The sequence below is a fragment of the Prunus dulcis genome, chromosome 2 (genome assembly GCF_902201215.1).
Source record: "Prunus dulcis chromosome 2, ALMONDv2, whole genome shotgun sequence".
In the NCBI taxonomy this organism is placed as follows: domain Eukaryota; kingdom Viridiplantae; phylum Streptophyta; class Magnoliopsida; order Rosales; family Rosaceae; genus Prunus; species Prunus dulcis.
The window spans coordinates 20,590,720-20,616,182 of NC_047651.1; the positions used below are offsets into that span (position 1 = coordinate 20,590,720).

Consider the following 25,463-nt stretch of genomic DNA (forward strand, 5'->3'; position numbering starts at 1 on the left):
ATGTACAAACAAATCATGTGGTCATAAGTCATATAATGGGATGGCACACACATTCTCTTCTTTGTTCATACACCTTTTGTCTAGGCACAAAATTTCATAACAGAAGTCCCTTTTGGGATTTATGACAAATTATGTCAAGTCAATCTTGACTCAAGCCTCATCCCCATAAAAGATCATGCGGATTGAATTTTTTTATAGAATAAGCAATTGGAAAATGAGTTTATACAAATAATCATTACGCGTCTGAAAATTTTGAATTTCTAACCAACTTAGCTATATCTCACTAGTAGGATTAAACTTAATTGAGCTTGATATTAACAATATAGGACCATAAAAAGAAAAATGGAAAGAAAAGTTTTTATTTTTTGTGTGTTTATAAACACATATTGCAAGTTGGACAGATTTAATACACCACAACAACATGCCCAAGTAAAGCAAATCAATATTCTGAATTTGGTTAATAAAATTACAATAACTAATTTGGATATTGGAATGGAGAAAATTACAACAACAAAAAAGAAAAAAAAGAAAAAAAAAAAAGAGGCTAAATTTGATATAGAAATGGATAAAAATTTGATTGGTTTTGGGTGGATTTTAAATTGTGAATTACTAGGAATCCACGAGCCCAATGTGTATGTGTCCTCCTCTCTCTTACAGAGTCCCTGCGTCAGCTTTTTATCCATTCAGCATTCATTATCCGAAGAATAAGATCAGTACAAAAATTTTAAAACAAAAAGGAAAATTGCAAAACAAAATAATTAAAAATGAAAAAAAAAAGAAAAAAAGAAAAAAAGAAAAAAAAAGAGAGGCCTGGTCTTTAGCTGCCGCTTTGTTCTTCACTTCTGGTTGTTTTGCTCTTCTTCTTCCTCTAATCCCACCCAAATCTGTCGGTCCCAAATGAAACACAGAGCCTGTCCAAACCCAATAAAATCTCCAATCTTTCTCTGAATTTGGCTAAGCCTCTTTCACAAACACAATCTGCCAAACAAATGCTCTCTCTCTCATGGCTTTGAATCCATATTTGAAATGCAAAGGCTGACACTTCGTACTCTGAAGAAATAACGAGACGCTAGAAGCGAAGAAATTTAAATCTGATTGAAAAGAAGTTGAGCTGCCCATAATGGACGCATAGGGTTTTCGTCGTTTCGGATTCAACAGTCGGTGCACCCCTTCATATTCGGATCTCACCCGCCCGGTCCACGCAGTTCTGTGGTGTATTTCTATTACTCTACGCTGTTTCTATGATGAATTTAATCCATTTGTGCTAGTTTTGTGGAAGAAAATTTGTTTTGTATGTTTCTGTGCGTAACGGTTCCTGTGGATTTTGTTGGAAGCTTGATAGTTATCTGGGACTGAAAGAATCTTGAGTTTTGTTAGTAATGTTGTCTGCAAATGACCCGGTTGAATCGTTTTTCAATTCGATTCAACTTGTTAAGGAAGCGCTTTCGCCGCTGGAATTGAGTTTTCGAAAAGCGGCCAAGGACTTTGAGTATTGCTGGGCAGGGCCTAAGAATAAAGTAAATGCTGTTGATTTGGTTTATCAATTTGATGGTGTTGATAAGAATTGTAAAGCTCAGATCTTTGGGGGGAAGAAGAAAGCTGGTCATTGTGTCACAGTTGGCGGCGATGAGAGGAAAAAAGGGTTGTCTGCTAAGGTTCCTATAAAGGCATTGTTTGGGAAGTTTTCCCAGAATTCTGGAAATGAAAATCGACCTGAGGTGTCAAAGAGTGGGTTGACAGAGAAGGAGAGGGCTAAGGAGGATGGGTCTTGTGTGAATTGTTTGCAGTTTGCTGTAAATTGGTCTGTGTTAGCTAACAGTTTTGTTCAGGCATTTCCGGGTCCGTTCAAATTCGGTAAGAAGCGGCTCCAGAAAACGAGTGAAGAGGACAAAGCGTGTTCTTGCAAAAAGCCGAAGGTTTCTGGTGACTTGAAGCAGAGGGAGTCTAAGGGCCAGCATGCTAGAACAATTCAGAATGAAGTTGTGTCACATAACGAAGGAAAACATGTATCACTAGAATGCCTCATAGGTTTTGTTTTTGATCAACTAACTCAGAATCTTCAGAAGTTTGATCATGGTGTTCAAGAAAGTGGTCGAGAAACTTGTGAAACTTCCCCAGAGCCGACTTCTTCTTCCCAAACTGATCATTTCAGGGTGTTTACAGGTTTGCTGGAAGGTCGAAAAGCAGATGTAAATGGATTTCTGGGAAACTTGAAGTTTGCGAGAGTGGGAGGAGTGCCATCGGGCGTTGTTGGGGTAACCTCTTCAGTTAACGAAGAGGGTGATGAGGATGTTACTGCAAGAAACAGGGCAGAATCAGCAGGCAATTCACCACAGAAACTTGCTAGTGATATTCTTAGTATTCCTCTATCAAATGTAGAGCGTTTGAGATCCACATTATCCACTGTTTCGTTGACTGAATTAATTGAGCTTGTACCTCATTTGGGGAGACCTTCTAAAGAGTATCCTGACAAGAAGAAACTATTCTCTGTCCAAGATTTCTTTAGGTACACAGAGTCTGAAGGTATGTTGTCTCAGGTAGCTTGGTACCTAATACGTATTGTGGAAATGGATGTTGCTTTGTTTCTTTCTGTAAAAAGGGGGGAAAAAAAAAAAAGGAAGATTCCAAAACAGAAGTTTATTCATGATAATTCGTGAGCTTTATATTCATTGAATTTGTAATAAAAAAGCTATATAATGACTTCAACTTGTTCAATTTTGTGTCTATACAATTATATAATTAACACATTTTACTCCATGAATGCATCTAGGAAGGAGATTCTTTGAAGAACTAGATAGAGACAGAGATGGCCAAGTAACTCTGGAAGATCTCGAAATTGCAATAAGAAAGCGAAAGTTGCCACGGAGATATGCTCACGAGTTTATGCGCCGTACTAGACGTCATATATTTTCAAAATCATTTGGCTGGAAACAGTTTTTATCTTTGATGGAACAGAAGGAACCAACCATTCTACGTGCATATACATCTCTATGCCTCAGCAAGTCTGGAACACTGCAAAAAAGTGAAGTATTGGCATCACTTAAAAATGCAGGACTTCCAGCTAATGAAGACAATGCTGTTGCTATGATGCGATTTCTCAATGCCGACACAGAAGGATCTATTTCTTATGGCCATTTTAGGAATTTTATGCTGTTGCTCCCTTCTGATCGACTTCAAGATGATCCTCGGTAAGATGAATTGCTCATTGTAGTCAGTCCCTTTATAAGCATGCATAGATAGGTCTACTTAAAGTTGTGCACAAGCAACTGTAGTAAGCCATGAACCGAAATGGCGAATGAACTAAATATACAACATACTGCATTCACAGCACAGGAGTGTATTTCATTTTCCTATTGGTACAGTGAACCCAAATGTACCAAGAACATGGTAACTTTGGTTAAATCTGTGGTCGGCTCTTGGATATTGTATAGGTGTAGTCCGTAGTTCGATTCAATTATTTCGTTATTTTATTGTCTTTCGTTTCTTGGTCTGAAATGGTAACAGTTCCATTATTCTTTGGTAATTGATGCACATTTATGGAGAATGAACTATTCAATGAATTAGGAGTAATGCAGAATCAATTGCACTTTAGAAATCACATCTGTGTATACATATTTTTAAAATTCTCAGTAGGGCTAGTGTCCACAAGCTAGTAGGATACTCCTAGCTGACAGTAACTTCTTCATAATGCATACAGGAGTATCTGGTTTGAAGCTGCCACTGTTGTTGCTGTTGCACCACCTGTGGAAATACCTGCTGGAAGTGTACTAAGATCTGCATTAGCAGGGGGCCTTGCTTGTGCACTTTCTACTTCTTTATTGCACCCAGTTGATACAATTAAGGCAAATTCCCTAGCTTAGGAATTTGTACTCACGTAGTCAATGTTAATAGTTTTCTGTAATTGGTGATGTTTCTCTTTGGTCTTCTGTCTTAAAATGCATCCTTTTTAGACATTCTCAAGTTTTCTTTATGTTTGACAGACTCGTGTACAAGCATCAACATTAACATTCCCCGAAATTATTTCAAAGCTTCCACAGATTGGAGTGCGGGGGTTATACAGGGGCTCAATTCCTGCCATTCTTGGACAGTTTTCAAGGTTTTTCTTTTGCCCCCTTCCAGTAATAGAAAAATGAAGTAGTTAATTTTAGCCTTTACTTTGAGTAATGCTCTTTTTTTTTTTTTTTTTTTCTGGCTTATTTGTTCTCTTCTCATTACAGTCATGGCCTGCGAACTGGGATATTTGAGGCAAGTAAACTTGTGTTAATAAACTTTGCTCCAACGCTCCCCGATATACAGGTAATGATTGTTATTTTACTATATGCTTGTTTCTATTTTCTTTGTTCTGTCACACATGCATTTCTGTTTTGCATCTTCATGTGCTGCCTGAGTAACTACTCTCTTCCTCTCCTCTTTTCTACTTTCGCTAGGGACTAGCATCATGAATCCATCAGGCCATAGAAATGACATTAATATCTATTTAAGCGAATACAGGTTCATGTTGTCTTTTCATTCTTTCATCTCGACTCTTTCTCCGTAGAACTATAACAAATTTGTACCTTTCCACACACCTAATTAACTATCCTGTTTTCTAAAAAAAGAGTATTGTACTTTTTTATTTATTTTTCCTTCAAATGGGAAATTGTACAACTAAGGTACATTGTATGGTGTTCTCTACCTAAAAGAAAAAAAAAAGTAAGAAAAGTATGGTGCTGTTAGAGCAACTTCAACCAGTAGCTCCCTATCCTTTTGAAACCCTTGGTCTGCTTTGAAAATGGTTCTCATGTCTTCGCTGGTTTGCTCCCTCCCTTCCTTCTTCATTCTCTCTTGTAAACATGTGGTAGGCACATTCAAAACAACTGTGAATTTGAAGCCTGTTGTAGTTTTAAGAAGGGAAGTAAGAATTTGAGATGGGTGGCAACGGGTCTGTTTGATGCATCTGTGATTCTTTTTTGTTAATGCTGTTTTGGAACAGTATAAAATCATATTTTGTCATGTTAATAGGTTCAATCTCTAGCATCATTCTGTAGCACATTTTTGGGAACAGCAGTGCGAATCCCTTGTGAGGTGTTAAAGCAGCGGTTGCAGGCTGGCCTTTTTGACAATGTCGGGGAGGCTATTGTGGGGACTTGGAACCAAGATGGTCTTAAGGGTTTCTTTCGTGGGACTGGTGCCACTCTTTGCCGGGAGGTTCCATTTTATGTCGCTGGCATGGGGCTATATGCTGAATCCAAAAAGGCATGAAATTTTTATATGCAATTTTTCTTTCTAGGCATAAAATGTATACCCCTCTCCCCAACAACACTCTCTCTTATCAACTGACTCCACTTTCTGCAGTTTAGTGTTGTGAAGAGAATTTTATTGATCCCAGAAAGATAGCCAAAGTTTTATAAAATGAGAAACAAAAACTTCAGGTTTTGGAATTTAAAAGCTTATATAATGCAAGTATGCGTCTTTGAGGGAAATTAAAGATATAATGTGCCCAATATATTGCCTAAATTGCTGCCTAATATATGAAAAAAGTATAAAATTTTCTTTTCGAAAGAAGGCAATATTTAGCTACAATATATTCGTCTTTAAAAAAATATATTTTATATATTACCTAGCAGAATTGTAAATGCAGCATAGGAAAGAAGAATTTGAAACTGAATAGGACTTGGCACAACTCATGCCCCTTACCGTGGTACTTTGTGGCAACGTTGATTGCTAATGGCTATGCATTGATTCCCTTAGTTTCAAGATTTGACTTTTATCTTCTACAATGTTGTTTCCCTTAGATCCTTTTTTTTTTTTTTTCATTTATGGAGAGGCAAACTTGACTGAGAATGTTGGGCCACGTTTCTTATCAAGTTTTGAACCATTGTAAAGAACAAAATGCACATTGGTTTTTAAAAAGAAAATAGATAATTGTATGTGGGTTTAAAGTGAAAAATCTGTAATTACTAATTTCTGCCCAAGACGATCTGTTTGACAGAGAACACATTTCATAGTCTGACTCCTAGATAGTGGCCTTCATGTCAATAATATAGTTCTTTTTAATAAACTTATTTTATTTAGACCATAATTAATGTGATAATAACTCATGTGTTTTCGTTAAATGTCTGTTTTGCTGTTTTAGGCTGCCCAGAAATTTTTAGGGCGGGATCTGGAAGCTTGGGAAACAATTGCAGTTGGGGCTTTATCTGGCGGGCTAGCAGCTGTTGTCACCACGCCCTTTGATGTGATGAAAACAAGAATGATGACTGCTCCACAGGGTAGACCTATATCAATGTCAATGGTAGCCTTCTCTATACTCCGGCACGAGGGACCCCTTGGCTTATTTAAAGGAGCGGTACCCAGGTTTTTTTGGATCGCTCCATTGGGTGCCATGAACTTTGCAGGCTACGAGCTTGCGAGGAAGGCCATGGACAAAAATGACGAGCTAAACAGCGACCAGGTCCTTCAAAAGAAGGTGGCCAGTACTGGATAGGGTTTCTATTTCTTTGAAGTAATGACATTACTATCAACTTCATCATCTCCCAGCTATTTGAGATTAAAGCAATTATATGCTGCCGGGAAATTTTGACTTTTTTTCCTTCCGAATTTACTAGCAGCATCTGCTTGAAATTTCCATCCGTTGACATATCTGCCCTTTTTTTGTTGTTGTCAGAAATTGTAATTCTTCATAGGTTTTCTTTTTGTTCGGAACTTTTCTGATCCTGCAGTGATGGCAGTGAAATTATGTTCTTGATGTTATTTTTGTACTCATGGATTATTCACAGTTTTGTAAACTTTGTGCAGTTGTCATTCTGTTTAAGATTGTATATTTAACTAGTGTCTAAATGTACATGCCGCTCTCTATTAATGATGGTTTTATTCCCTTTCTCGGTTTCTTCTTGGAGGGACTAGGGATAAATATTCATGACGTGCATGCCTATGCCACAATGTAGGGAGTTGAGAATTCAAAGTGTAACAAGAAGGATTTTCTCTTTATTTCCTTTAATTTAATAATTTAGTGATATTTCTTTTCTCAATTTTGGAAGAAGTTTAGACTTAAATCCCAAGTTATAACGGAGAGAAGAGAAATGACTGTTGTAGCATGCCAGACTTCTTCAAGTGTGGGTGCGCAGAGTGCTCAGCTCAAGTGTGAAGACAGAGAGAGTTTGGAGGTTTTAGCCATACTATCAAACCGGAAATCAGGCTTGACGAGAGCCTCCGCTCACAAATCAAATGAAACCAAAGAAATCGACAGTTACTGGACAACAACATCTTACTCGAGAAACATTGAATACGTAAAAATATAACTCTGGATATAACAGAAGCATTCACAAATTCGGACACTGCCTTTATGTAAATGTCAAGAGATGTATTGGCCTACTGGAAAACAAGCCCCTCGTAAGGATTTCTATTTAAGCTCAAATTCTTCAAACCAAAAGTAACCAGATTACAAACAAAATCAATTTGGTTATCCTTATTATTAAACAAAAGGGTGAAACATGACACGTCCCAGCAAATATTGCCAAACACTGAAACCTTTGAATGTCATCAATAGCCCCAGTAGTCATTTCGGATTTCATCATCGAATTTCTTCTTCAGCTCTGGATGCTTCTCAAAGTACTCATCTGCAGTCATGGTGCTTATCTTCTTCTGTAGAGATTTAAACAAAAAAAGTGTGAAAAACTATACATTCTACAAGTATAGTGGCTTAGCCTGGGACAATCCCTATTACCTTCAATTCTTGAACTTCAGCAATCTCCTTCTCCAAACGCTCAGATTCCTTCAAAGATTTCTCCTCTGCTTCCTTTAGATCCACCAACTGTACTCCGCAGTAACATATAAAACTCCTCAGGAAGTTAGAAGGTAGTACATATACTTGGGGGGAGAGAGAGAGAGAGAGAGAGAGAGCTAACCAATTGATCAAATTTAGGCTTGTATTCAGGAGTGACTGTGTCTACATACTTGGGGACTTGAACGCCTGCAACAATTTTGTTGTTTTGATTTCAGAGAAAGATACATGAGACATGACAATATAGATGAGAAGGCCAATACCCAGGCACTGTTCTCTATCTTGTATACGCCCAAAGTAATTCTCTCAACATTTACCAAGAACAACATTTGGAATATTTAGAACAAGGATGTCTCCGATGAACATGTGTTTCTAAAATTACTAGGAGAAAACCATAGCCAAGAGCCCAAAATACAATTATATATACCATTCTACAATGGTACATCAGCAGCTGAAAATACTTTCCCATGAGACTTCCTATAAATCTAGAGGAGAGCTGGTTCTGTACAGGTTATTAAAATATAATTTCATGCTTCTACTAGTCATAATATAGTTTAATCTAAGCCTCGTTTAGGGGGTGAGCAGATACAGGACATATTATTCTTATCAAATCAGTAAACAACAGAAGTTTGTTAAAACCCAACTCATCAAGGAAGGGTTGTGTACCTTATATTTGTTAACGAAAGCATAAACATGCACATTGTTGATAAGTCTAAGCAAATAAAGCACTAGAGGAGAAGACATTTAAATTCAAACAATAGCCCCTAAAGGCTACATCTATTTGGCACATGGTATCGCATGAAAGAGTGCAATGCAACCACGTTGGTATGAAATACCATGTGCCACGTTTTCAGCTCAAAGAACGATGCAAATCGAAAATTCCACAACACCAGACCTCAGTAATCAGTATGTAAGTGTTACTGCAACTAATGTAATACAAGATTGATTCATGGAAGTATTATACTTCTGAAATGCATTCATTAAGTAGTCAGAAAACATACTGTCATAAGCTTCTTTGTACATATCCACCAAGCGAGACCCAATTCCTTTCCTATAATACTCCCAGTCAATAGGTTCAGGTTCCTGCAACAAAATGAGAATTGGAAACAGAAAATAGATTAAAACATCAGTGCAGTAACGTCCAAAAGTGAACTAAATGCAACCAATAACATATCTTCAGAAAGATACAATTGTGTATAAATCCGTTTCCCCGTGATTTCCCATTATAAAGAATGATTATATAACAAACTCTTCTAATCCCATTTAAGATTTATCCAAGTTCGTCCATTTAGATCAGCTTTAACAGGTTAAAAGGCTCAACACTAAAATCTACATCAGTATTTAGTAACGAGCTAGCCCCTAAAGAAAATCAGTATAAAAAAGGAGAAAAATTTGAGAAAACCGAACAGACCCATTTTACCAATCAACCAAATAACACCCAATAAACAAACAAAAAAACCCCAAATTCAACAAAATACTATTCCTTTTAGAAAACCCAGATCAATAAGCTTAGAAATGAGGCAAAACACAGCTAGATATCACAGAGATCTTAGCAAAAATTATAACGAAACACCGCCAAAAAAAAATAGAGAGAGTGTTTTTGTATGCGAGAGAGAGATGGGGGAGTGCGCAGACCTGGCTGAACTTGGTCTGGAGGGTAGTGTTAACCTCATCGAAGGCACGACGAAGAGAGGCGAACTCTTTGCGAGCCTCATCGGAGACCAGAAGCTTGCCCATGCCCTCCCAGTCGATTTTCCTGGAGGCTTTGAAAGCCACATCGGCAACTTTCTTCCCGGCGCCGCTCATTTTCTCTAGCTTTCTCGCTCGCCAAACAATGTGGAATCAGACGATCAGATGCTCCTTTTGTTGCTGCAGCATCGGCTGTGGTAACTAAATGGTGGCTTTGGGTTTGGAATTGGAATTATAGGTCATGGGCTTTGCTTCTTATTTTTTGGGCCTGAACTAGTTGTGGTTTGTTTTTTGGTAATAAATTGGGCTAAAATGTTTCAAGGGAGGCCCATCTATCATGATAGAATTGGAAAATGCAAAGTCATGATATTGATTTCGGTCATTCGAGGGCCAAGTCAAGAATCAGTTTTCGATTATACGGTGCCAATCCTTGACTGAGTACTTCAATACGTTACGGTTATGTGGTATAATATGAGTGCTCGACATGATTGATATTCTCACTTTTAAAGTATACTATCTTCTTCTTTTTTTTTGGGTCAAACTTTTAAAGTATATTATCAATCAATACATATCTACATATATTACTATATATAAACTAATTATACTGTGTCGAGTCTCTACTACCACAGGTGGCTGCGTCTCTGCGTCGGATCTCCACCATTATCATCTTTTTTATTATTTTTTTATGTTCGAAATAAGTCACAGAGACTTTTTGGGTTCTTTGTGTAATTTTTACCTCTTCTTTTGTGAGAGCTTTTCACCTCTTCTTTGTGAGAGATTTTCATATCTCATTTGTGAGAGTTTTATTTGTATTTTATTACTTGGTTTTTTCAAGCTTATCATCTCTTTTTGATTATTCCGAGTTTGGAATTTTAGTTGGGATGCTTATGCTAAAGTTTCTTCGATCCTTCTTGATTATTAGTGGAGGCGCACCAGATTGTCTTTATTTTGATGTTAGACTGCTCGGTTATTGTAATGGCTCTTTGTGGCTAGTTTGTATAGATCCTTTGTGACTAATGATTTTTTTGACTGAATTATGAATTTCTCAAAACAAAAAAAAAACAAAAAAAACAAAAAAAAACTAATTATACCATGTAACCACATTTCAATACCAAAATAATTACTAGCCCACCTTCAACAACTTGTTTTTCATTTCCTTGCTAGTAAACCATATTTAGTGAGAAAAATGAAGGTAGATGGAAGTTGCCATGAGCAGCCCTTGGCATAAGGTTGGACTGAGAGGAAAAACTGGTACACACGAGTTAGTTTTTAGAGAATTTATACACACTTCCAAAATTGTGGTCATGCACATGCACTCAAAAGGCTAAAGATTAGTACTTTTATCAGTCTTTTTGTGATTCTCATTTTTATCAATCTTCATATGAACCATTGAACAGATTAATCCCAAGATGTGGTCAGCGCCAGTTTTAGGAAGGAATTGCCTGTTAATCTTTCTCTTCATCAATTGGAGGAATGCATTTAATATGATCTGCAAGTGAGACACGTGTGTTTGAACTGAGGACTAAGAAATTGTCGAGCAGTATTATTTTTGGCATCTATTGGCCAGAAATTCAAAATCTGTGGTTTGTTCACATTCGTAACCAGTCACAGACAACTTGGAGAACGATGAGGTACGTGGACATGGGAACATGTTAGCAAACTAAGCGTAATTCCACAGGACCAACTTCATGAAAATGATATTTTTTCTAGATGAAGAAACAGAATTTTGGGATAGAAGTTGTGAATCTGTTAGTCAACGTTGGTTGACTATAAAAGCTTTACTGTGTCGTTACTCACAGATCATTGCGTGTGTCACATGTGTATGTAATTTGTAAAACCCTAAAATGGAATTCTGACTATTAATTCATTCCTTCATTAATTTTAGAGAAAATTTTGCACATGGCTCTCTGTTCGTTGCCTGGTTATCATCAAAACTTACCATCAAGGAGTTATTCTTAGTCTCCCCAGGTGCACATGGGAGGAGGAGGCCCTGTCCTTATTTTCTTTGTTGGGCCTCTGGTCACCCCAGAACCAAACAAAAAAATCATGATTTGCTTTTCTCGTTTTAACCTGCTAGCTCTACTGTACTCAAGTTCAAATTCCACTCCATACATAATAGTTTAGAGTTGTTTAGATTATCGCTCGGAAGGAAAAAACTTCAAGATCCTATCCCATCTAGTGCAGCTTGAACAAACATCACAAATTTTGTGTGTAAGGTGCTCTGTTGTCTGCCTCCCAAATTTCTTGTTATGAATATATTAAAGAAGAATGATAGTTAAAAGAAGTTGCAGGTGAAGATATAGTAATAACATGTTAACAACAAAGACTATTTCATTACATATATGTTACATATGTATATAATAGGGTACAAAATCATTGCTTTGAATTGATGCAAGAATTCTAATCAGCAAAGACTAAGAATAAGACAGCCTTTATATTACAAGAAGTAAAGAAATATAACAAGAATATTTATTTATATGTAATATTTATATTTATATATATAAACCTTAACAAATGATAACTTTATTGAAGAAATTTTCAAAGTATATTTTTCAATGTCTCGTCCGCAATTGGAGGTTAAGCTTAAATGTAACATCAACCCATGACCCAAATGACTGTTCATGTCCACAGAGGCTCCCAAGCTGTGCCCAAATTGGTCTCATCCAGAAAGCAGCTTGTGTCAAGGTAAGACTGTTGCTGCTGCTGCTGCAAAATGGGGTCTTTGGATTGTGTCATGTCCATACAAATTAGAGCAATCAAATTGCCCTGCTGGCATTGCATGTTGAGAAGCTCAGCTTGTGTCTTGGCCAGTTGGGCTTGGAGCTCACTGACATGTTTCTGGAGCTGGCAAATTGCTCCTGCACAGCCATACACTGGGTCTCTGATTCTGGCATTGGCTTCATAAACCATGCTGCTCACTGCATCTGCTCTGTGAGACTCTGGAAGCTCCTAAAAAAAATTCACACAAGTAACTTTTAATATGCAGAACACACGTGTTTAAATTCACAGTTTGACAATATAATAAATAAAATCTCGCACTAATGAGTGAGAGACAACCCACTTTCAAAATGAGTGTACTTTCACGAAGTGAAAGTTGAAAAAAGGTTCCCGATCATGACCTACCTGAAAAAAGGTTCCCGATCATGACCTACGTTACCTTCTGATGTGAGCCCAATATTAAAAATAATGAATAATTTACAGAATCTGTTATTACCTGCAAGAGCTTGATGATGTTGCTAGCTCCAAAGACTCTGTGTGCAATAGTGAACTTGAGGGGCTCCGTAGGAGGGAAATATGGAGCTAAAACACACTTCTCCGCGCACCTCCGGCGAAGAATCTTGCAGGCAGCACATGGGCTAAGAACAACAGGTGGTGGTGGTGGTGAAGGAGTGGTTGGATTATTAACATTAGTGTTAATATTATTCTTAACAGCATAATTAGGAGAAGATAAATTAGATAATTGGAGAGAATTATTAGGAGAGGGAAATGAGGCAGTCGGAGAAGATAGCTGGGATATTGAAAGTGGAGGGGAAGAAGCAGAGGGAGTTGAAGTGTTGAATTCCATTGCTTGCTGCTGTGTTTGTTTCTTTGTTTAATTGAGTGAGATATGAGGTAGAAGTTTTCAAGGAGGGCCCAATGTTGCTTTGCTTGAATTGGAGAGCTGCTTTGAGTTCTATGTGTACACATACATATATATAGAGAGAGAGCATCTAAATTGTCAATGCCATTTGTGTCATCAATCTAGTGAGATGACGTCATCCCTTTGAAATTACTTGCATTAATTTTATTTATTTATTTTTAAAATTTTATGTTCTTGCCTAAGTCTTTCTTTTGAGTTTTGTTCAAGGAATCACTCCACATGTTGCTGCAGCCACTTGTAATTTCCAGGTCTTTCCATTTTTGTTCTTTTCTTGGTCCTCTGGTTTTTGGGTAAAAATAGGTTTTTGGAGATTTTGTTATACACGTAATGCTTTAAATTGGATGCCACACTACCATTAGAATCGACTTATTATTTCCCATCAATTCTTTTCTGTGAATAAAAGCTGTCTAATAATACTTTGAATAAATACAATACAACTAATTTTATTATTTTATTGATATTAGATACTTTTAAAATAAAATACAAAAACCAACCTTGACTTTTTCAGGTTACTTTTAGTGTGAAGAGGTGTCCAAGTCTATAGGTGCATCCAAATTCGTAACTATGCATGTCGACGTGTATATTAATTCAAAGAACCGTATGTTTTAATTTACGACATACTTATGCATATTCATGTCATGAAATTATTTTCAAATACCACTATTACTGTAATATAATTTTATTATATCGATATTATCTCGATACACTGCAATAGTCAACTGTCTTAGATAATCTTAATACAATGTAAATAAAGTATCAATATTATGTCGATAACATCGACTTGTACGAGTAATAGTGATATTTAAGAACTAACATGATCATATACCATGTATGCTTAAATCACTGCTCTAGCTAGCTAGCCTCCTTATAGGAGTAGTTCTCATCTAACACGCATGCATTATCTTTGACGAATCGAAGATCATATTCATTGGGGACATTACTAACCTAATTAAGGAAAACCCGCCTGTAAAATGACATCACATGGAGCACCAGATGGTGGCCAGACAACCTGTATATAGCTACATGTCCATACGAGAGGAACTTGTGCTCATATGCATGTGGTATGAACAGTTCACGTGAACAACATGCATGGATGCATGCATACATTCATGCACATATGCCATTTAGGAATTAGAAGATCACATGCAATTCAGTCATAATTAAGTATCCTATACAAAAATGAACACTCATTCCTCACCTTTTATCTTATCCAGTACTGTTTACATAGTTTTTGCACACACAAAACAACAACAAATTGAGAAAGGATACCTAGTGATGTGAGACTACTCATAACTTCTTTTTGGGATATAAGTCATTGACCCAAAATCTCTAGGACAGCTCACCCGAGACTACCCATAACACCCTTTAAGGGGAAACCTGTTCACATAAGGTAAATTTAATCGACTTCATTTTAAAATTCTGAATCTGTAACAACAACAATTATTACAATTTATCCTAATAATAATAAACAGTCAAAGATAAGTAGGTATTGGTCATCGCTTAACCTACACGTCATCTTAGCTAGGTCTTCTTTTCTCACCTGGCTGATGCAATCACAGTTCTGTGGTTCCTCTACAATGAATCGGCGGGGGATCCTATTATTACATACATGGTACCTGTCCATATATGATTGAAATGCAAGGTTTTTTTAGGACATTGTTGCCATTTTTGACTTATTAGCTAAAAATGTAGTTGCTAGTTATACCACTGTATGTTTAAAAAAACGTGGGGGTATGAACCTCATGGGGCTTCCCATTTTCGGAAATTCAATTTCTATTAATATTACACCTTATGTCTATAAAAATTAACTATATGTGACGGTTACACTCAAAAAATTTACATATGTAATCGCCTAAAACATGGAAGCCATTAGATATTTTAAAAAGTCATAGCACTCCCTAACGTGGATAATTGATATATGTGTTTTGACCACATTGATGATTAAAAAAAAAGTTTCTCAATGTGTGAAATTAAATCTACCTAGGTAACTAGTGAGTCTCATCTTTACAAGAAATATAGATATTAGTAAATGCGTTATATACTTTTCTCATCAACTATGTATCTACAAGTATTTTTCTTTTCAATGTTGAAAAAGATCCCGAGATTCGAATTTCCTCCCTTCTTCTTCGTTGATTAAAATGACAAAATGAGTTGCCTCTCTCTAGTTACCAATATAACATGACTAGCAAATCGCATGCTGCCACAACTACTTAAACGTGGTGCGCCCAAGGGATTAGATTATAATTTTGTTCTATTTAGTTCGAGAGTTGGGTGAGAACAAGAAAATGAGTCTTGGAGAGAAGTTCAAAGTCCCAAAGATTATGACACTTTAAAAGTGACATTACCATTTGAATTTGCTATAATTTCCACCCCTCCACTTGGAAAAAAAAAGAGTCAGTCTTGTAACGTGGCCGTGGTGGAAGCAGTTGGGCACCATTATATATTCTTTCCCCACGCATTTTTGTTGTTGTAAAATTCAGAATTCAAAACTTAATTATGTTTTTATTGTTTAAGTCTCAACCTTTAGCCTTGGTCTTATATTTTGGCTTTTGCCCAACCAAAGTCTTTTCCCTCCCCCCGTTTAAAGGTTCAAATCATCCTCTTTCTTAAAATATATTATCATAATCTTCCACTTCCTTTTAAATATTATATGTATACTTTTTTTTCCAGAGCAGAATATCAGTCAGTCCTCGTCAATATATAAATTCATAGAAGTCTCGAGCAAAAGAACTATGGTCTTTACTGAGGAAAGACTTAAGAAGCAAATTTTGGTCGTTAGAAGCATCAAGTGAATTATTTGAAACAAACAAATTTCTGCGAATTATTCTAAAAATGAAGAAATTAAATCAACCGGATTGACACTCCGTGATTATAAAGTCAATCCAATATCTACAAGTACTGAAAAATAATAACTCCGCACTAATTGACTTTCCTCCTCGTCAAATAAATCAGATATACCGAAAAAATAAAGAATAAATATGCATAGATCTATTATAGAATTACACCATAAACTATAGTTAACGAAACAGAGAGGAAAGCAAAAAGGATAGGTGGAGATGGAAGGAAAATAGAGGAAGAAAAGGGACAAAAAACACAATGATAGTCGCTACCCCAAAAGAGGCGGCGGCTATGAATTTTCTCTCCCAGGTTCGCTAGTGATGCATTTAATCTCAAATAAACAACGCACTGTCTATTATTCCTTGGATGAAGACCTAGTCAAATTCTTGTTCGCTACAAATAAAAAAAGTACATGTGTTTTGTTGGTTCGCTCAATTGTTTTTTCACTTGGCCAAATTTGAACTGTTGAGATGATGCTTAATTATGTCGTGATTCTTACTTAACTGAAGAGACAAAAACAAAAGGAAAACCGAAGAAAGATGTTGGTGGCGGAAATGGTCTGGAATCTTCTTCTTTTTTTGTAATTTTGGAACGTGAAAATTAATGAAATGATCTCGATCAAAGTAGATGTACCACAACTACCATTAATAATTTAACACAATAAATTGTATAGATTCATTTTCTGAAAGTCTTTAAAAAAAAAAAAAACTAACTAACTAATATTCAAGTCGCTTGATCTTTCCAACTTAGAAGTAGACACGACAAAAAAAGGACAAGAGAAACAATCGACAAACCAAAGCAAAAAACAATATGGTCAATTTGATCTAGATTGTGGCTAGATTATCAAACCATGACATGTACAGTCAGCCTAACACCACATGTGCCACGTGGGTGGCTTGGTTTTTTTGGGTTTGGTATTGAGTTAAGAGGATTCAAAAATGGACGCTGTAATGCATAGATAATTGCTTAATTATTTAAGTTACAAGTCACTTACTGTAATAAGAATGACATTAATAACAACTTATTGTTGTTTAAAGGTGGACAATTTTGTAGGCACGTTGTACATGCTATATTGTTTTTGTTTTTGTTTTTTTTTTATAGGAATATTGGATATATTTTCTATCATGTATTATAGGTTAAAAGTCACATGCATGAGATTAGGATTTGAATAATTGAATTTTTAGTAAAACTACAAATGTGTACCCTCAACTTAATCCCTAAAATTGAGGATATAATTATTCGATGTTAAAGTCAAAAAAAGTGAACTAAGAATATGCTATAAATTAGAGCATTTACAATGCAGCCTCTAAAACACATCTTTAAACAAAATTTAGGGAGGATTTTAAAAAATACAATTCCAATCATGCTTGTTATCCACCACCTAATTTAGGGAGACCTTTAGGAGCTTTTAAATCTGAGGAGAGATAAAGGACTCTTAGTGGCTCCCTATAATTTAACGATCCTTTATTTTAATAATATTTTAACAATTTATTTTAGAGAATGGCTTGGCTCTTAAAATTAATTATTTTTGTTACTTTATTCAAAATTGAATTTAAAAAATATTAAAAGTATTTATGACTCTTTAAATTAGAGAGTATGCTTGGAGTTTGATAGAGAGCTGCTAAAATAGTTTTCTAGTGCTTTAAACTAAATTTTAACTGAAAATTAGGGAATATGATTGCAGACAATGGCAAAACTAGGAATTTTTGTAAGGATGGGCTAAATTTGTTTTTGGTCATGGCAGCAGATCTACCTCGCCATCACTCATCTTGGCTTGATCGTAAAACCTCAATACCCACGAGGGGGAGAGGAGATGAAGAAAAATTAAGAGAGAAAAGGAGAAACATAGAAAAAAAATAAAGGGTGAAAGAAAAGAGGAAAGTGTAGAGATTGGTTGCATTGATGGGTTTATTTCTAGCTAAAGTGGTGGGCTAATATTTGATTTACTCTAATTTGGCTTGTAAAACTAAGCTTATATGCGGAAAACAGAAAAACAACATTGGGCCCAGTAACGCCTATATTTAGGTGCTTGATTGTAAATGCTCTTAAAAATTGTTATTATGACGAAGTAAAAAATGTATCATTCATTCACAAAACCGTGTATGTGGCATAAATTGCAATGTATAGGAAAAAAATAGTTAGATTTATGTCTAGAATAATTAGTTGCATGGCCTTCCTCTTAAGAACTTTAAAAAAAAAAAAAATTACGCATATATGCTTTATTAATTTTTTATTATTCTTTTTTTTGGTTAGATATGCTTTGCTTCAATAATCTTCATTAATAATTATGTTCCCGAAAAATTAGCACAACTTAATCAAAGCCAGCTGAGTGATTTGGACCCCAATTCCAGAGACAAGAATATTCTGTGCTCCTATTATTTATTTATTTTTCATGCAAAGCAGCTAGATTGGATTAGATGTAGGGGGGACTTTGCAGACTGTCGTCCATATTTATTGGCAAGCAATCGAACAAAGGTCCACGCGTGGTTGCTTGCTTTGCTATGCTTAGTTGGACTTTGTTGTGTCGTCTGTTAATAGATGTGTGGGGTTTCCTCATTACTCTCACACGCTTTCTTAATTCCTAATTTATTAATTCTGATCATGCAATTACGAATTCAGATCATCATCGACCTTTCTTTTGGAAAGGAGATGGATGTAACACGTGAGCAACCACTGATGGGATACATATGATATGATCTGATCCTTCATTAATTTTCATTATTTTTTCGGTAGTCTATAACTTATTGAATCTCTTATTTGTGAGATTCACATGCATTAACGATTGGTCGCATTCTTAGCACGAATGTGAGATTGTTTCTAACATTCATTGTATGCAATGCATTAATGATTAGAATTCATCTTACACGTGTGAGCTACTGCCCTAATTAACACCCACCTAGCACCACAATCATGAACGATTGATAATTACCTACGACATCAGAGATGTGCGACTGTCTCTATCATTCTACTTTGTTAGAACACAAACCCTACTCTCATACTCAAATACTGCTTAATTTAGAGTAATGTGCATGAATGTAGTTGAATCTAGTTAGTCAAATTTTGTGCTAATTAAGATTACTTCTGCACATGTATTAATTTCCCAATCATATGTGCAATGTCATGCATCATGCATGCACTGAATCATGGTGCCTGCTAGCACATTGCTCAGAAAATGTGGTTGAATTGTGGAACACCAGCAGCTTTATTTGTTTCTATAGTCACCAGAAAGAAAAAACCCATGTGAATGCTTTGGTACTGGATCAGAATCACACGTCAATCCCAGGAGGAAAACGTTGGATGCCACTTCTCCTACCCCAACTGGGCATACTTGTGGATATTTTGAGCTTAGCTAGCTAAGAATAACTTAATCTTTTTATCTCATGGTGGTTTCATACTAGAGGGTTCTTCTGGCTGCGTTCTAGCTTTTAAGATGGGGTTTCTGAAACTTCGAGAGCCAAGTAATAATTCATGCAGGTCCCCTTAATTTCTCAATGGGACAATAGAGTACCTGCAACAGGATATATACACGTTATAAAAAAAAGCCTAAAAAAATGAAAAAGAATAAAGATTGGTCTGCCTTTACAGTACTAATTATTGGCATTGTAAATACCCAAATGACCCAAAAAAATTTCTTCTAAGTATAAAAAACAGAACATTTATTTTTCGATACAAGCGATATTAGAGAATGGGGAATTGAACCTAAGATATCGGGTATAAGGGTAAATGCTCTTAACCATTTAAGCTACAAGCCCCTTACAACAGAAGACCCTTTATAGATAGAGAGAAAGGAGATAATGGTTGTATGAATTGACAATGATTGACCTTTTTCACCTTAAAAATCATTACCTATATTTTACAATAACTTAAGTGACAAGGTGATGTCAAGATCCATTCTGACCAAAAATTACCAGTCACCAAAAGTGGCTTTATATTTCGAATATATGGTTGGAGATTGGTGCATATATAGTGGCATGAAAACCTAAACGCAGTTATTTGTTGCAATTCAATACTTTCATATAGACTGAAATGTAGGCCAAAGGATGATGATGGATCAACTCAAAAGCTACTAATAAACTGAGGTTTTGCTTTGTCGTTCCAAAAGGTAAATGAGCTTTTGCTTTAGCGTTCTGAAAGGTAAATGAGCTTTTGCTTTTCCATGCAAGAGTCAACTATAAGGCCTAAAAGTTAGAATCCGATTGACATCCCATTTCTTACTTTTGAATTGTAAAAAAAAAATTCAGATTGACACCCCCATCTCTTTTAAAAGCAACCCTACTTTTTACCTGTTGATGTGTGAATACAAAATTAAAGCTTTCAACAAGTGAGTTAGCAAGGAATACAAATTAGAGTTGAACAAAGTTGCTATAATTTTCTTTCCAACATTTATTTTTTCTGTGTGTTGTACATCAAGGTTAGGAAAAGATGAACTTTCTATCGATTTACAAAATGCTATATAGAAAGTGAACATACAACCATTTCTGCTTAATCGGTAAGCTCTCTTCCTTTGATAATAGACATGTAACTTTACAATAAAAGTACAATCAAACCAGGAAATGCAGGGAGCGTCGTGAAAACGAGGAGGTCACACTTTTCTGGAGCTCAGCACTAATGCAAAGCATCTGAACCAATGAAACCAGTACTGTCTAAGCCATTTCTGACATGCATATAAGATGAATAATGTATCTTTCTGCCTCTAAATGGTTTGTCCTTCTTTCTGAAGGGGAATGGGGTTGGAAGTCCGGCAGTTAGGAGAATCACTCTATGACGCTGGGAGTCTACTTGACACATGCTTTAAACCCAGGACTACATGTCCCTTGTTCAACCAACCTTAAGACTATCCCAATTGTCAAGAACAATGCATAAAACTAAATCTCATCCGAAAGGCTAAGAAGTATACAATAAGACATACAGCACTTCTTATTCATTACGATCTGTTCTCAGGGAAAACTTTCTTTTGTACTAAACTGTAGGCTGATACCTCACCACCTTTACTCATCTGAGTCATCCCTCTAGCATTTTCAAATATGGAACTTATCTGAAAGAAAACTCAATTTGATTCTTACATTGTGCAGATTATTGCTAACCTCATGAATCAATTTCTCCTCACATCAAAGCCATACGAGAAGCCTTTCTGGAAAACAAGCCCCACTTTCGCCTGCCATTTGTCATCAGTTTCCATTCTTGCTTGAATCCCACCCAACCTCAAATTTAATGGCATGGATAAAGAACCATCTCGTTCATTTCACTTGAACTATATTCTTTTAGTAAAGGCACCTGCGACATTCAAAAACTATTAAACTTGACTCTATCTTTGATCAGCAGCACTATTGCATTTATTCCAGTTGCTTATACAAGCAGCATAGAAAATATTAGCGAAATAAGTCCCTTACCGATCATTACTGCAAAACATTGAACAGCACTCAGTTATGTGGCAAAAAAGATTTTTGTTTTGTTTTTCACAATAGACAGAATGAGAATTAAATAACTTTTTGTAAATAATACTAAGAACTTTCATTTTTGTAACCATCTGCAAACTAGATACTGTTAATATTTTTATTTTCTTCACGCCAACTCTTCTGACCCAAGGAAGATTGTTTGTGCATTAAACACAAATTAGCATTACAAGAAGAGATTAGAGTGTAAGATGAAAATATAACAAAACAAAAGGTTGTACCAGGTCCAGCTGTTGTCAAATTCAGTTAGAACATGCAGGGAAGGCTGGGGCACTCTGCCATTATCGAAAATAGCCCAAGGTGTCACTACGGCTTAACAGCCTTTATGTACTCCTTTGCCTTTAATCAATCCGTTCATCAAATTCATATAAACATCTTTATTTAAAGTGATGCCTTTCTGCATGGATTCTTCCAAAATGTGCATTGCATCCTTGTACTTACCTTGAAAGCACAACTCATTGATCTGTTCTGAATAAGCTACTGTGCTTGAATCAAATTCAACTTTAGATTCACTGGTCACTCCCTTTTGCACCAAATTTGAGGACTGATCAAGTAATTTTCTGGATTCAATCAATTTCAAAAGAAACTCTTCCGCTTCCTCAATCCTACCAATATCAGTAAGTGCACCCAGAATGGCACCATATGTATAGTGGTCAGGTGCTAATTTCTTTGCTTCCATATCTGAAAGAAGATCAAAAGCCTCTTCAAACCTCCCTTCTTTGCAAAGGCTTGATATCAATGTGTTGTAAGTAACTGCATCAATGTCTTTCCCTTTCGAAATCCATGTGTTAAAAAGCTTAAGGGCTTTTTCTAACATACCCTCTCTACATAGCCCAGAAAGAAGAATATTACATGTAAATACATCTGGCTTGAATGATTTCTCAACAGTTTTGTTGTGGAACTGAAATGCTTTCTCAACATTCCCCTCGCAGCAGTAGCCATGAAGTATTGAGTTGTATGTAAACTCATCAGGGACTAGACCCCTCTCTATAAGCTCATTCAACTTCTCTAATGCTTGATCAGTTTTCCCAGACTGGCATAGCCCTCCAATTATAGAGTTATAGGTGACAATGCTGGGAATGACCTGCTTCTCCTTCATCTCATCCCAAAGCTTCAAAGCCTTGTCCGCCTTTTCGTTCTTAAAGCATCCCATGATCAGAGTTCCATAGCTAATCTCATCAAGAATATAACCCCGCTTCATTGTGGTATGAAGCAACTCAAATGCCTCGTCAAGCTTCTTCTCATTACAAAGAGTGTGAAGAACAGTATTGAGGGTAACAATGTTCGTCTTCAAACCTTTCCTACCCATCTCATCCATCATTTTAAATGCTTCTTCCATTTTCCCTGCCTTGCAATACCCATTAATCAAAGTATTATAGGTGACACAATTAGGAGCAAACCCATCTTCCTCCATCTTCCTTCTAGTATCACTTGCTTCCTCCATCTTCCCTTCCTTACAAAACCACTTCATCATTATATTGTGAGTAACCACATTTGGTTTCAGTCCCTTTTCATGCATCTCCTCAATCAGCGTAAGTGCCTCTGAACTGCTCCTCCACTCAAAATATCCATCAATCAATGTGTTATACGTGACAACATCCGGCATCAACTTCAAATGTCCCATCTCATCCTGAAGCCTAACAGCCTCCTCAATCCTACCCTCCTTACACAACGCTTTAATCAACATATTGTAGGTCCATATATTCGGCAACGAATTGTTCTGTGTCATCAGTTCAATTATCTGCATTGCCTCCTTCAACCAACCCATTTTACAATACCCACAAACCAAAATGTTATACGTGTTCCCATTCGGAAACAACCCTCGATTCTTCATGTCCAACAACAAGTCCCTCGCCTCAACCAACTGCCCCTTTTTACACAACCAGTCCAATATGGTATTATAGCTCACATTATCAGGCCAACATCCAAACTCGCTCATTCTACTCAACAACTCTACAGCATCCTTAAACTTATGCTCCAAACAGTAGCCATATATCAAAATATTAAACGTATTTGTATTCACACTAACCCCTAACTTGATGGCATCCTTAAACACACTTTTAGCCAATGAAATCGAATCACACGAAGCGTGCCTTACCAGAGCATAAAGCAGAGTATTGCAGGTGAGCAAGTTGGGTCGTAAACGACGCTGCTTCATTCTCTTGAACAGCTGGGCTGCAAGGAGGGGCTTTCCACAATGGAGATAAGCCCCTATGGAAGTATCCAGAAGGGCTTTTGAGGGCTTTGCTACGGTGTCGTCCGGGTGCAGAAGAACCCAGAGGAGCTCGTTTTGGCGATCGGCGGTGATGAATTGGACGAGCAGGGTTTTGGCGTCGGGGTACTTGTGGTGGCAGAGGAGAGGGTGGAGGAGGGCGAGGAGGGGGTGAGGCGTTTGGGTTAAGGACGGATTGTGGGCCTGGGCCCATTGAAAGAAGGATAGGAGGGCGCTGGGCTTGTTTGCTAGGGCATTGGAGCGGAGGATGGAGAGGAGGAGGGGCTGCGTGAGGTAGGGAATGTAGGGTTTAAGGGGTTGGAGTTGTGGGGTTTTGGCGGCGGTTAAGAGGCTGGTTATGGTTTGGAGCAGTTGGGGTTGGGTTAAAGCTTGAGTTGGGTTGGTCATGGAGGCGCGTCAGAGAGTGTGTTGCAGAGTCTCACGAGGTTGAAGAAGAAGAAGGGAGGGTTGCGGTTTTGGACAGAGTCAGGGGAACTCAAAACGCTGCGTTTAGCTTAAGTTCATTGAAACGACAGCATTTTGCAAGAACCGTTCTTATTTCCTCCTTTTCTTTTTTTGGTCAAACCGTTATTTCCTTTTTCTTATCCTTCATATAATAATAGAATTTCTATTCTATTTGTGGATTTAAAAGAAAAAAGGAAAAAAAAAGAGAGAGGGGAGAGAATGGCAATCTCTGAGGAGTCAAAGTGGGTGAAGCTGAAGCCCATCGAAGCAACAGTGGAGAGCTTTGAAGAGTACGGTCAGGTGGTGGAGGCCTCTCCAGATGGTGAGGAGTTTGGGGCTCGTGATGCTCAGTTGGACCTCAGCCATGGAGTTCCAAGGTAAAAAATAAACAAAGCAAGTTCGAATCTCGCTCCTCGTAAATTAGATTAATTTAGACTATCGATTATATATATAAAAAAACATAACAACTGGGCACCTGAGTTTTCATGCTTGAAGGTCATATATTGTGTTCATGTCAATTGGGTTTTGATCAAACAGATAGATATTGATTTGGGTTGTGGTTGGAGAATCTTTCTGATGGTAGGTTTGGTTATTTGAGCAGTTGCAAGATATCTGGCATCTAATTTACGATATAGATCACAGCCTGACAATATAACATGATGTGTCGAACTGTCTAGCAAAACAAATTAGCGTTTGGTTAGTGACATGTTTCAACTTTGAATCATGTGAACAGGTTCTACATTATGCATCTTGAAGATAGGCCGCTCAAGTTTTCCAAAATCACACACCATGCGAGCGTGACTCAATGCCTCGGGTCGGTTGGTGGCCATGTTTGGTATCTGGGAGTGGCTAAGCCCACCATTGTAGACAAACAGACACTTGAGAGCAAGGATCGTGAAGGCAAGAATGTGGTGCAGTCTCGCTGTGCCACCGGCCATTTCTATGTGCCTCCGGCGGTGGCGAATGTTCGTGTTTTCAAGATTACAGGTCCTAAGTTTCTGAAGCTTAACCATGGGACATGGCATGCGGGACCTTTGTTCAGGGCAGACACTATGGATTTTTTCAATCTGGAGCTCAGCAACACCAATGTGAGCTTAAGTCTTTCTCTGTTTCAATTAAATGTTACTGAATTTATAACATGTTTTTCGGATTTGAATGGAATTGGACATGGCACGGCCATTTTTTGTTGTAGGTGGTTGATCACACATCACATGACTTTGTGAAGGCAAATGGAGTGGAGTTCTTCATCGATGAGCAACTGTAATTCTCTGTTTCTGATTTCAACATTCTGAACTTGTTTCAGACAGATATTGTGTATCTTTAAATAAATATACTCACTAGAAATTCTTGACCCATTCTAGCACAAATTTCAGTATTCACGAGGAACATGACCTCGAAAGACAA

At 37.0% G+C, this 25,463-nt stretch overlaps 5 protein-coding genes across 6 annotated transcripts; 2 read left to right on the top strand and 3 right to left on the bottom strand.

Annotated features, from left to right (window-relative positions):
* Window positions 1-753: 753 nt before the first annotated feature.
* Window positions 754-6,858, top strand: LOC117617913 (mitochondrial substrate carrier family protein C). 2 transcript variants are annotated; one of them, XM_034347530.1, is made up of 7 exons: window positions 754-2,523; window positions 2,771-3,188; window positions 3,698-3,842; window positions 3,981-4,096; window positions 4,218-4,296; window positions 5,002-5,235; window positions 6,116-6,858. In XM_034347530.1, exons 1-7 carry the CDS (start codon window positions 1,380-1,382, stop codon window positions 6,464-6,466), a joined length of 2,487 nt encoding a protein of 828 aa, XP_034203421.1. In that variant the 5' UTR covers window positions 754-1,379; the 3' UTR covers window positions 6,467-6,858. The 2 variants fall into 2 exon arrangements, with proteins under 2 accessions (XP_034203421.1, XP_034203422.1); XM_034347531.1 differs by lacking the exon at window positions 5,002-5,235.
* Window positions 6,859-7,260: 402 nt separating this feature from the next.
* Window positions 7,261-9,646, bottom strand: LOC117617962 (ATP synthase subunit d, mitochondrial). Its single transcript, XM_034347602.1, has 5 exons — window positions 9,398-9,646; window positions 8,764-8,845; window positions 7,887-7,951; window positions 7,706-7,792; window positions 7,261-7,623 (listed from the first exon to the last, which is right to left on the bottom strand). The coding sequence occupies exons 1-5, from the start codon at window positions 9,566-9,568 to the stop codon at window positions 7,522-7,524; spliced, it is 507 nt and encodes a 168-aa protein (XP_034203493.1). The 5' UTR covers window positions 9,569-9,646; the 3' UTR covers window positions 7,261-7,521.
* Window positions 9,647-11,908: 2,262 nt separating this feature from the next.
* LOC117619195 (LOB domain-containing protein 1-like) lies at window positions 11,909-13,104 on the bottom strand. Its single transcript, XM_034349087.1, has 2 exons — window positions 12,666-13,104; window positions 11,909-12,400 (listed from the first exon to the last, which is right to left on the bottom strand). Exons 1-2 carry the CDS (start codon window positions 13,014-13,016, stop codon window positions 12,071-12,073), a joined length of 681 nt encoding a protein of 226 aa, XP_034204978.1. The 5' UTR covers window positions 13,017-13,104; the 3' UTR covers window positions 11,909-12,070.
* A 7,218-nt stretch (window positions 13,105-20,322) lies between these two features.
* On the bottom strand, window positions 20,323-24,086 carry LOC117620001 (pentatricopeptide repeat-containing protein At2g16880-like). The gene is made up of 2 exons (XM_034350082.1): window positions 21,824-24,086; window positions 20,323-21,203 (listed from the first exon to the last, which is right to left on the bottom strand). The coding sequence occupies exons 1-2, from the start codon at window positions 24,000-24,002 to the stop codon at window positions 21,181-21,183; spliced, it is 2,202 nt and encodes a 733-aa protein (XP_034205973.1). The 5' UTR covers window positions 24,003-24,086; the 3' UTR covers window positions 20,323-21,180.
* Window positions 24,087-24,240: 154 nt separating this feature from the next.
* Window positions 24,241-25,414, top strand: LOC117619905. Its single transcript, XM_034349962.1, has 3 exons — window positions 24,241-24,436; window positions 24,793-25,147; window positions 25,252-25,414. Exons 1-3 carry the CDS (start codon window positions 24,279-24,281, stop codon window positions 25,321-25,323), a joined length of 585 nt encoding a protein of 194 aa, XP_034205853.1. The 5' UTR covers window positions 24,241-24,278; the 3' UTR covers window positions 25,324-25,414.
* The last annotated feature ends 49 nt before the right edge of the window (window positions 25,415-25,463 follow it).

Excerpts from the sequence above, each read along its gene's own strand:
- LOC117620001 (XM_034350082.1), bottom strand. The coding sequence starts at position 24,002 with ATGACCAACCCAACTCAAGCTTTAACCCAACCCCAACTGCTCCAAACC. Across the intron at positions 21,204-21,823 it reads CAATGAGTTGTGCTTTCAAG|GTGCCTTTACTAAAAGAATA; the intron begins GTAAGTACAAGG and ends TGAATGTCGCAG.
- LOC117619905 (XM_034349962.1), top strand. The coding sequence starts at position 24,279 with ATGGCAATCTCTGAGGAGTCAAAGTGGGTGAAGCTGAAGCCCATCGAA. Across the intron at positions 24,437-24,792 it reads CTCAGCCATGGAGTTCCAAG|GTTCTACATTATGCATCTTG; the intron begins GTAAAAAATAAA and ends TCATGTGAACAG. Across the intron at positions 25,148-25,251 it reads TGGAGCTCAGCAACACCAAT|GTGGTTGATCACACATCACA; the intron begins GTGAGCTTAAGT and ends TTTTTGTTGTAG.
- LOC117617962 (XM_034347602.1), bottom strand. The coding sequence starts at position 9,568 with ATGAGCGGCGCCGGGAAGAAAGTTGCCGATGTGGCTTTCAAAGCCTCC. Across the intron at positions 8,846-9,397 it reads TCCAGACCAAGTTCAGCCAG|GAACCTGAACCTATTGACTG; the intron begins GTCTGCGCACTC and ends ATTTTGTTGCAG. Across the intron at positions 7,624-7,705 it reads CTGAAGTTCAAGAATTGAAG|AAGAAGATAAGCACCATGAC; the intron begins GTAATAGGGATT and ends AAATCTCTACAG.
- LOC117619195 (XM_034349087.1), bottom strand. The coding sequence starts at position 13,016 with ATGGAATTCAACACTTCAACTCCCTCTGCTTCTTCCCCTCCACTTTCA. Across the intron at positions 12,401-12,665 it reads ACATCATCAAGCTCTTGCAG|GAGCTTCCAGAGTCTCACAG; the intron begins GTAATAACAGAT and ends AATTTTTTTTAG.
- LOC117617913 (XM_034347530.1), top strand. The coding sequence starts at position 1,380 with ATGTTGTCTGCAAATGACCCGGTTGAATCGTTTTTCAATTCGATTCAA. Across the intron at positions 2,524-2,770 it reads TAGGTACACAGAGTCTGAAG|GAAGGAGATTCTTTGAAGAA; the intron begins GTATGTTGTCTC and ends GAATGCATCTAG. Across the intron at positions 3,189-3,697 it reads CGACTTCAAGATGATCCTCG|GAGTATCTGGTTTGAAGCTG; the intron begins GTAAGATGAATT and ends TAATGCATACAG.